The sequence below is a fragment of the Chelonoidis abingdonii genome, chromosome 4 (genome assembly GCF_003597395.2).
Source record: "Chelonoidis abingdonii isolate Lonesome George chromosome 4, CheloAbing_2.0, whole genome shotgun sequence".
NCBI lineage: Eukaryota > Metazoa > Chordata > Testudines > Testudinidae > Chelonoidis > Chelonoidis abingdonii.
The window spans coordinates 79,943,977-79,955,417 of NC_133772.1; the positions used below are offsets into that span (position 1 = coordinate 79,943,977).

Here is an 11,441-nt window from a genome sequence, read left to right on the forward strand (position 1 = left end):
AGCTTGTCTGCCTTAATTGGTTCTAGCAGGTTCCTGATTACTCTAGTGCAGCCCCTGCTGTGGTCACTCAGGGAACAGAAAACTACTCATCCAGTGACCAGTATATTTGCCCTCTACCAGACTCCTGTACCCCACTGGCCTGGGTCTGTCACACTTGGCAGTTTTTGAGTCTTGAGGTCTCCAGGTAAACTCCAGAGTACAGGTGTTAGACTTAATGAAATAAGTTCAATGAACAGTGTCCAAGATACCGCTGGCCTGGACGAGAAATAATCTTCCATTCTAGAAGATTGTTTTCTCCACAGTCTAATCCCCATTCTTTTATGGATTTAACTGAATCCTGGGCAGAAGTATCCAGTCATTCTTATACAAACGACCACGTAGCACAGGGAAAATTCAGTTTTCTAGAGGGTACACTGGGGAGCGAGCAGTTAAAGTAGCAAAGTGGCTTTAAAAGAGATGTTGGTTTACACTATATGGTTGTGCCGATTAAACAGATTTTACCATGTGTTCTGCTAACAGGAATTAATAGCACCAGCAAAGCCAATGATGAGTCTGAGGTGCATCAAACAACAACTATTCTTTTTCGTCAATCAAGGAGCCAAAGAAATGTTTTATGCCATCTTGAGTTACATAATGTGTCATTGCTGGTATAGTCAAAAGATCATAATAGTATAAATGTAGGGAAAGAATAGTATCGAGACGTGAGGAGTAGTGAGGTGCCCTGTTCCTGCACCTGCTGTCTGTGTGCATCCCTCCCCCTTTCCTTTGGGAACATTGTGCTATTTCTTTACTTTTTCCTCTCGTTTTTTGAACTTTTTGTTTTGTCTCTTACCCGTCCGGTTTTAGTTCCTGAAACTAAAGAAGTGGTGAGCCACAAGTACAAGACGCCAATGGTGAGTGAACTCTCTTGCCTTCTAGCACTTTTAGAGGGTATATTTTTAAGTTCTCATACAATGCCCATCACTCTGGTATCTGAGACGACTCTTTTGTCCTGCAGTTCACTGACATAATACCATGTGGGATGTGGTTCAGACTGTTCCTCCAAATGGAGGTTTTGTGGAAGAGTGTTAGTGGAAAATTTGAGTGAAGACAATAGAAACTGGGATCACAGGTTTATGCAGCCTTAGAGCTACAGTGAAACACAACCTTCTCTTTTGTTCTAGCTCTTGTACAAAGGGGCTGTAGCTTGGTGCTTCCTATTTCTATAAAATTAAGGGAGATCCTGAGACTGCATAGAAGGGTCCATTTTAGAGAGAGGTTGGTTAGTGGATTTTTTTTTAATTGATCATATATGTGCTGTTAAGTGTTGAATTGATGACTCTGCAGACCAAAGTGCCTAATCCACAGAACAGATAAAAGGTGGGTCTAACTTCTGAGCATAAATTGATCAATAGCTGAGTTCATGAAGAATTCTCTCCTTTTGGTATAATACTGAGCAGTGAGGTACATGAAAGGGATTTTATACCCTCCAACAGGTATTGACTTCTATCTGAAAAGTATTGATCTCTGTCAGACAAGATACTAGATAGATGGGTTATTGAGCAGTTCCATTGTATCAGTTTTTTTTATTCTTAATTGTTGAACACAAGATAGCAGTTAAAAATTGTACTTACCCTTTAATTACATAATATATTTGATGGTCAGCCCTGTGTGTGCTTGTAAGTGGGAAACAGAAGTCAAGGATTATCATCAGAACTAACTTGAGGAAGTTAGATAAACAGAAATTAAAAGGTACAGTGCCGAAAGTGAAATCCCTGCAAGCTGCATGGAATCTTTTTAAAGACACCATAATACAGGCTCAACTTAAATGTATTAAAAATCATAGTTGAGAGAACCAAAAATGTGCTGCCGTGGCTGAACAACATAGTAAAAGAAGGAGTTAGACACACACAGGCATCTTTTAAAAAGTGCAAGTTAAATCCTAGTGAAGAAAATAGAAAGGAGCATAAACTCTGGCAAATGAAGTATAAAAATATAATTAGGAAGGCCCAAAAAGAATTTGAAGAACAGTTAGCCAAAGACTCAAAAATAATAGCAATTTTTTATTTTTTTTTAAGTACATCAGAAGCAGGAAGCCTGCTAAGCAACCACTGGGGCCACTGGACAATCGAGATGCTAAAGGAGCACTCAAGGATAAGGCCATTGTGGAGAAATGAAATGAATTCTTTCAATCAATCTTCATGGCTGAGGATGTGAGGGAGATTTCCAAACCTGAGCCCTTCTTTTTAGGTGACAAATCTGAGGAACTGTCTCAGATTGAGGCATCATTAGAGGAGGTTTTGGAACAAATTGATAAACTAAACAGTAATAAGTCACCTAGATTAGATAGTATTCACCCAAGAGTTCTGAAGGAACTCAAATGTGAAATTGCAGAATTACTAACTGTAACTTGTAACCTATCATTTAAATCACCTTCTGTACCAAATGACTGGAGGATAGCGAATGTGATGCCAAATTTTTAAAAGGGCTCCCGAGGTGAGCCCAGCAATTACAGGCCAATATGCCTGACTTCAGTACCAGGCAACTGGTTGAGACAATAGTAAAGAACAAAACTGTCAGATACATAGATGAACATCATTTGTTGGGGAAGAGTCAACATGTTTTTTGTAAAGGGAAATCATGCCTCACCAATCTACTAGAATTCTTTGAAGGTGTCAACAGACATGTGGACAAGGGGGATCCAGTGGACATAGTGTAAAAAATTAAAAATTCTGCACACGATAGTTTAAAATTCTGTAAAATTCTTTAAATTTTATCAAATAAATTTGGAGGCTTCACCATGACACTGGGGAGCACAGGACACTGGCTGCAGAGGTGGGAGATCACTGTGCAGCTCCCCTCCGGCACACAGACTCAGTGGTGAGTCCACTCAGCACCCAACCCTGACACAGCACAAGGACCGGACCTGCGCTAGAAACATTTCAGTGCCCTGCCCCTCCATGCCATGTGTCTCAGGTGTGCAAAGGCAGGCTCAGCAAGGCAGGATCCAACTGTGGAGGGGATTAATGTGTGGGGATCTAGATGTGGGTTGATTTGGTTCTGTGGGGGGCAATCTGGGTGCAGGCAGCTCAGTGGAGGACCTGGGTGCAGGGAGAGATCTGGATGCACAGGGGCTTGTTGGGTATTCTGGGTGCAACAGTAATGGGGCTCTGAAGAGGGGTCCAAGTGGTTGGGGCTTAGTGGGGATGCGAGGGTCTGGGTATGTGTGGGATAGAGCTCGGCAGGTAAGTCTGGGTGTGGGGGGATTAGTGGGTGGGTCCAGATGCTGGGGGAGTGGCGATCTAGGTGCAGCTGGTTGGGGCTCAGTGGGGCGAGGATCCAGGAGCGGGTAGCTTGCTGGGGTGGTCCAGGTGCAGGGGAAGTGGGGCTTATCATGAGGGGGTTCTGAGTGTGGGGAGGTGAGCAGGGGGGAGTCTGGATGCATGGTACTTGGGCAGATGAAGGAGCAGCTCCCTGCATAGGGATCCTTCCCCCTGCAGCTGAGGTGCAGGAAATGGGGGGAGGGAATTTTCAGAGCTTCCTGCAGCTGGGGGAAAAATCTGAGGGTGGGTCTGACTCGGCCCTGGATGCTGTGTAGGGGAAGAAGTCATCCCATCCTCCCCAGCCCACACAGGACTAGCAGCTGAGCCTAGCGCAAGGGTATGAGTCACCAGCTGGTTCTTCCCCAATCCTGCCCCACAGCGATTTACCTCTCTGCCAGCTGCCCTGGGCACTGAAACATACTGCTGGGGAGGGTAGCATGACCGCTTTTGTGGCTTCCCTGTCAGAAAGTCATTTTTCTGCAGGGAAGCATAGAAGTCTGCAGGGGACATAAATTCTGCACATGCACAGAATTCACCCAGGAGTAGTATATTCCACAACAAAGAAGAGCACAGTGGGAAGGAAAAATCATGTTACATGAAAATGTGTGCGAGTTTATGTAAGCCATTTTATGACATTCTATAGTACAAGAACAATCAAATTTACCTCCTTCATCATAACACCTAGCTCTTATATAGAGTTTTTAAATGTATAGAACTCAAAGTGCTTTACAAAGATAGTATCAGCCCCACTTTACAGATTGGGGCAGCAGAGGCACAGCAAGGTGAAGTAACTTCCTCAGGGTCAGCCAGCAGATCTCTGGCGAAGCTAGGAATACAACTCTGATCTCCCACACCCCAGCCTTCATTGGCTTATACTGCCTCCCATAATGTCAAAAGATGGCTCTTGAATTAAATGGCAACAAACTGAATAATTTAAAATATGATTGCAAATACTTTTTAATGCCATGTACAATTAAACTATGCTGCTTTCTGTCATAGAATAATGAAGCAAATAGCTCAGTATTAGACATTTATATGAAAAATAATATCAACAGTTACATTAGCATGGATGAAATTACAAGGGCCAGCAGTCTCTGTTTCTGGGCATAAAATGATCATAACTGGGAGTAAGGAAGAAAGTCCACCACCACCACTGTGATTAGGGACAGTACTGGACAATTAGGTGTGTTACAGTAATTTTAGATAGTCCCTTTCTTTATCACCAAAGGAGTCCTTGCAGCGCTGTACAGCTTAGCATTGGCACCTGTTAAAGACGTGATACAAAGCTAGATGGTCTGTTGTTCTCTTCTTCTATGGTATGATTTCCAGTGTTCTAACCCTAAAATCCTCTCTCATTTGGTATAATTAACAAATCTTGGATCTTTCCTTTCCACCTCATCATGAGGATAGTGTGGGGTAGCTTGTGCCATTACCTCCCCCCATCCCCATGCTTTTTTTCTCTAGCCAGAGCTGTCTGCTGTTCTGAAAGGTGCACTCTGAATAGGACTTTGAAAGAGGGAGAATATACAGTAAATATAAATGTCAGTGTATTTTTGTGAAGCGATAACTATCTGGAATCTCATTATCTCCTTTCTAACATTTTCTAGGCCCATGAAATCTGCTATTCCGTGTTGTGTCTCTTCTCTTATGTGGCTGCTGTTCGTGGGAAAGAGGTGGAAAACAAAAGCAAACCCCCTCGGCCAGTTTCCAGCTGATCACAATATTGGGAAATGCTTGCCCACTGGCACATTGGTGTGTAATACTCCCATTTATGTTCCTGTTACTGGAGCTCACATTGCTGACTCCAGTTAGAACTTGGTTATTTATGTATGATCCTGCAAGTCCTTCCCCTTAGAAAAAATTAAAACTTCCTTGTTCATTCTCCTGCTGAATTCATTCTTAATGGAGTTTTTACACCAGCTGTGCTTATCAGACAGCTCTGAGCATCAGCATCCAGCTATAACTGAAGATGGCTTGCTGTGGGCAATCCTTTGGAATTCCATTTCTAAGAAGACTAATGCATCTGGAGTTCGGTTGTTTTTGTTTCCAGTGGTGCCTGTGTCACAGGTTTCTTCACTTACAGCTGTAGGCCTCTGCTTTCAGATTTTTCAAAAAATATGCACAAAGGAAGCAGCTTGGTCCTGCATGGATCACCTGTCGTCGTTTAACTGTGATAGTCTGTATTATTTTCTTTCTGTGTTTTCACACTTTACCCACCAATTTGGAGTTCTTGGCATACGGCCCTTCAAATCTTTTCAGTAAAGATGAGCAATTTAGCTACCTTAAACTCCTCCGAAATAGCCTACAATTAGATATGGTGCTTTTAAGATCGAACGTTAAATGCATAAAACTATGGAATTAGTACTTCTCTGGTGGGCAAAGGATTTCTTGCTTTTAATAATGGATAGGCACCATGGAGGGGAGAAACTTGGAGGCTTTCCTGACAAAATCCTCTTCAAAGTGGTATGCATGTAACGTGTATGTTTTTCAAATGGGAAATTAGAGCCACTCTGCTAACATCCCAGGAGTGCAGTTAATTAATATATGCATATTGTGGTAGCTAGAACAGTTAATCTAAGTGTGTAGGAATAAGTAAAGAGAGGTAAAAACTTAGAGAGTGAGTGCTGTTGGCTGAAGCATATGGCAAACTCATGTAACATGGGATTATCACTACAATCTCCCTAAAGCACTTCTATTAGAGTCTGCGTACACTGGTTCTGTAGAAAACTTGCAGAAACCCACAAGATTATGCAAAGTGCATTGTGGGGATTCAACTTTTTGTGATGATGGTACTGTAAATGCTGGTTCCAGATTTTGTTTTTTTTAACTACTGCTTCTGTCAAACTGTACATGTGTATCTCAGAGTTTTGCAAATACTGTGTAATGAAGCACCCTCAGTTAAAGTATCCATCTCGCACTTTAAGTAGGCTGAGAATGGATGTTTGAACACTGTTCTTTATGAACTGTACTGAACTATACCATGGAGGGGGGAAGCCCCTGAAATGCTGGAAGGAGAGAGGATCTAGAGAAAATAATCTTAAATGTAAAATATCTGATGGAGTGCTCTAACACAAGTTGGAGTGCTATTTGATTTGACATAGGCTTCTGAGTAATTGCACCCAGAAATAATCCTGTTTGGCTTAGTCAGGGTATTTATCATTTTGAGTGGAATGCATGAGGAATGGATGAAGAAATGATGTAAATATTCTAGGACCATATCTATTTATAGAAGACTGTACAGCTGTCTGAATGTGAAAATAAACTATCATTTAACCAGTGATGGCTTTTATCCTCCAGTGTTTCTTCCCATTGATCTATTTGACTCTGAAATGTAATTGTCTATATAAATAATGCATAATATGCATATATAAAATAAATTCCATTCTTGAAATAGTGGAAATACTATGTTCTCAAACATGATACAGTGTTAATGTGCGTAGCATTCCAAGTTATTTTTTAATGGTAACTATCTTCTAAAGGTTTTTGTTAATATAATGGTATAAAATCAAAGACATTTTTATCTCCTCCAAGAAAGATTTGAAAGAATATGAATGGTGAACACTGAAATACAACTAGAAGCCCATTTTCTTCATTCATTGCCATGACAAGGGGTTCTTTTAGGCATAGAAATAAAATCAGGGTTTACAGGATTATGTCTGATCCTTCCCTAATTAAAAAAAAACAACAAAAAACCCAGAAATTAACAAACCATGAGCCTATTGTCCTGACAACTTTGCATTTATATGGTATTCTGTTCCCTGTCCTTTTGTCTGTTTTTCACTAATTTAAATTATAAACTCTTCAGAGCAAGGTTTGTACAATGGTAATTTTGATGGTCCTCTGAGTGCTAATTATCCCCCATTTAAATGTGAAATATCCCAGGATTGAATAAAGAGAGTGAATTTACCTCAGCCTAGAAGAGTTGTTCCCTTCAGAGCAGTGCTGGGGTTCTACTGAAGGAGCAGGGGAGAATATTTATTGGCAATCTTTCCTGGTGAAATCAGGGATTGTAAATTCCATTCTGCACATAGTTCTTAAATGAAACTGAAGTTTGGAGTGAGGCTTGAAAGGGTCTGTAACCTAACCTGCGCTGCTCCTTTTGAATAATCAAAGTCTTTAAAAAAGGAGGGCTGGATAAATATGGTTCTGCAAAGGCATTACAGATGTAAAAGTTGCTTATACATGAGCTATTAATATCAGGCATTGCCTCTGAAGAACCGTATACTTGGGGGGTTGACCATCGGTAACAAACCAATAAGGTGGGCTGAATAATATTTAATTAAATAAAAACTGGAGTACTCTTCAGAAAAGAGTATCTGACTTGGTTTCTAATTGGAGGCAGTAATGCTGACTAAGGGAGTGAACTGAACTCATGTATGCTGAAGAAATTGCCTTGAATCTGATGGAGTCAGTCCTAATGCCCTCTTGCACTGCCTGATTGTTGTATGTCTCAGTACAGAGCATGATCTGTTTATGCAGTGTACAGGTGGTCTTGTGTTCTCACCCCAAACTCCTATCAAATGTGGCTTCTAGTTTCAAGCTCAACAGAGTAGTTAATCTGCTTCTACTTTCCTCCAGACTTCATTCACATCTAGATTTTGTTGCATATATGGTTAAGATCAGGCATCAGTCCAGCTCAACATACTGTGTGTGTGTGTATACACACACACACACACACAAATCCTGTGACTTGGCAGGTGTTCAGCCAACTATGGGGATTACAGCATGTTCAGCTGTGGGTAAGGCAGCCTCCACTACATGCCTCAGCAATGCTTCCATCACTGGGATATACAGAGCTGCTGCTTGGATGTCTATTACACGGTATTCTTCTCTCAGTGTGGTCTCTAGATCATACCAGATTTGTGAGCACAGTTTTACAGTCATTTTCACCTCTTTTTTGAAGGTCTCTACTGCTGGTTAATCTCACAAGACGAGATAAATATAGACAGGTCTTAGCGGGAAAAAGGTTACTATAGATTTACACATATCACTCACCTTTTCCGCTTTGTTTAATTTTTGATTAAGGATTACTCAGTGATAAAGAGCTCAAAGCTTGTAGGGGCCCCTTGCTCTTATGCCCTTGGAAATCAGCTCAAGCCTTACTGCAAGTTATTTTTAAAATCAGAAACAGAGTAATACCACTAAGTCTGGCTGAGATATCTATTTTCTTATATAAATATTCATGCAAGCTTTTTACCACTAGGAGGAGCCTGTGCCACATAATGCCCAAGTATTTCAAGGTGGCTGAGATAGTATCTTTTGTTGGAGCAACTTCAGTTGGTGAAATAAAGTTTGAGCTACACAGAGTTGCTCTTCAAGTATTTCAATCTAATTAATATTCATATTGAACTGTCCAAAGAATTGTCTGTTGTTTGCTTTTCCTAGATTTGCCTGTTTTGCTTTACTGCTTTTTTTGCCTCTCTGTTGCTGTCTTGTTATTGTGGAAGGCTTTTGCAAAATGACTATCAAAGCATGCTCTGAAAACACTTAGGCTGGGATTAGTTTTTTATCTCATCCAGCCGGTTTTTCAGAAGTGGTGGTTCTTGGCCAAGATCCCTTGATCTCTGGTCCTCACAAGGTTTGTCCTGGACCTTGTTGGTTGCCTGTGGGTTGTGAATAAGGGATTTCTCCTCTAAAGACCACATCTTAAAAGATCCGAAGGCCTTAAACACTAAGACTTGGTAGCCTGTGCCAGGTGTGGGACAATGGTATGCTGTATTCTTTGCAGTTTTCCCTGGAAAGAGTATGAGCTCTCATATTTTGTACAGGCTGACACTTTTTAAAATTTCCTAGAGATTTTCATTGTGTGTGTGTGTTATGAAGTTATCCTTTAACTCAAGTTTGTTTGTAAAGCAAGTTTAAGGGTTATGTCTTAGCCCACTGCAGTATATGGGATTTTCACTCCATTTAATAGTCGATGACTATACGAGAGATGTGACAGGTTTGGTCACGGAGACCCCCTTGGGAGTGTCACCTGACACGATGAAATTACCTCTGAGTCTGAACCTCTTCCCTGCCAGCTTGGGACTCCAAAACCTTGCTCTATGGAGCCAGACACATGCTAGCCTGCTACAACACAGACCCAGGTCTGGTCCACACCCCCAAGCTGCAGACTTTAACCAAAAACCGCTCAGCAGGTTTCCCATTTCCAGCACCCAGATACCCAGCTCCCAATGGGATCCAAACCCCAGATAAATCCGTTTTACTCTGTATAAAGCTTATACAGGGTAAACTGATTGTCCACCCTCTATAACACTGATAGAGAGATAAGCACTGCTGTTTGCTCCTCTGGGTATTAATCACTTAATCTGGGTTAATTAATAAACAAAAGTGATTTTATTAAGTATAAAAAGTAGGGTTCAAGTGGTTTCAAGTAATAACAGACTGAACAAAGTAAGTCACCAAGCAAAATAAAGCAAAAACATGCAAGTCTAAGCCTAATATATTAAGAAACTAATTACAGATAATATCTCACCATTAGGGATGCTCCAATAAGCTTCTTTCACAGACTAGACTCCTTCCTAGTCTGGGCCCAATCCTTTCCCCGGTACAGTCCTTGTTAGTTCCAACAGTCATTTTAGATAGAAAATGGCTTTCTCATGACTGTACGTCCCTTGTTCTGTTCCATCCCCTTTTATAGCTTTGGCACAAGGTGGGAATATTCTGTATCTCTGGGTCCCCACCCCTCCTCCTAAATGGAAAAGTACCAGATTTAAGATGGATTCCAGTATTAGGTGACATGATCAAGTGTCCTGTGAGACCCCAGCCTCCATTCTTCCTGGGCTGGCCCACACGTACATAGGAAGGTTTGTAAACAGATATTTACAACCAATTGTTCTAGTCAACGAAAGCCATCAAAATTCTAAACCACCATTAATGGCCCGCACTTTGTGTAATTACAATAGGACCCCAGAGTTATACTTCATATTTCTAGCTTCAGATACAAGAATGATACATACATACAAATAGGAGGAACATATTCAGTAGGTTATAACCTTTGTTATGATACCTTAGAAAAGACCTTTTCCCTGAAGCTTATTCCAGTTACATCATATTCACACTCATAAGCGTACTTCCATAAAACATATGGAGTGCAACGTCACAAGGGGTTCATGTGCATTTTCTACCAACCACATACAAATAACCAGATAAAAACTTCTGAGGAAGACAAGGAAGTGACAGTGAAAGAAAAAGGGGCTGCTTTTTATTGAGCCACTTCAAAAAAATAAAAATAAAAAAATAAAATAAAAAAACCAAACCTCCCTCCACCTGACTCTTAGTTTCAACGTTAAAACATACACATACACTGAAACAAAGACAACTCCCACTGAAAATTCAATGTTTACTGATTTAAAATTATGCATTTAGGGATCTAGACGTTGTTGAAGAATCACCAAAGGCACTAAATCATAGAAGAACTTTATTCCCACCAGAAAGTTACCACATCTAATGCTTTGAAGGATTCCTGTGACAGTTAATTGGATTTGAGTAGTTTTAGGTACAGTTAAGGATTTAAGACTCTCCCTCCAGCCTTTAGCCATCTTAAAGTGACATCTGAACTTAGAACTGGCAGAACCAGCTCTGCAACATACTAAGTGTGTTAATGGTCTGTAAGTTTATTTTCTGCTTATATTCATGACAATGCTTGAAGACTCAGGGATGCTTCACCCTAGTATCGGATATTTTAAAACAAAACTATCAGCCCAGCAGAAAAAGCAAGAAACAGAACTGTATATACAACAGCAAAGGCAATCAAAGTTTCTTACACAATCGCTTCCCTCAAGTAAATGAAACCAAGCACCTGCAGTTAAAGAAACGTTCCTCCTTTGAATGCTTGCTTTACCAGTCTTGAGGAGGCAACGCAGGGTGCTGCTGTATCAGCACCATAGGCACCTGATGGTGCAGAGCTGGGGGAGAAGAGCAGCCCGACTGCCCTCTGTCATTCAGCACTGGGGGCCAGCTCTTCTCAAGATGTTTGCAGTGCTGCAAAGATTAACAATGCCCGTCTGCTCTAAAAGCTGATGGTGCACTCTGCACTGAGGCTGAAGTACTTGGTGCTCACTCTGAGTGCAGCTACAAAGCTAGTCTTAGGGCTTCCTCCAGAAGTAGGACTTCAGTCAGGCAGCTTAGTGCTTCTGG

At 41.1% G+C, this 11,441-nt stretch overlaps 1 protein-coding gene across 34 annotated transcripts in view; it reads left to right on the top strand.

The window, feature by feature from the left end:
* The window catches only part of MADD (MAP kinase activating death domain), a 127,408-nt gene extending 121,118 nt beyond the window's left edge, over nt 1-6,290 (top strand). For 23 of the 34 annotated variants that reach the window (XM_032782233.2, XM_075065303.1, XM_075065301.1 and 20 more), the window contains 2 exons: nt 847-893; nt 4,910-6,290. In XM_032782233.2, the coding sequence (XP_032638124.1) occupies nt 847-893; nt 4,910-5,017 (155 nt within the window). In that variant the 3' untranslated portion in view covers nt 5,018-6,290. The remainder of the gene's footprint in view (nt 1-846; nt 894-4,909) is intronic. The other 11 variants (XM_032782234.2, XM_032782241.2, XM_032782243.2 and 8 more) reach the window with 1 other exon arrangement.
* Nucleotides 6,291-11,441: the final 5,151 nt, after the last annotated feature.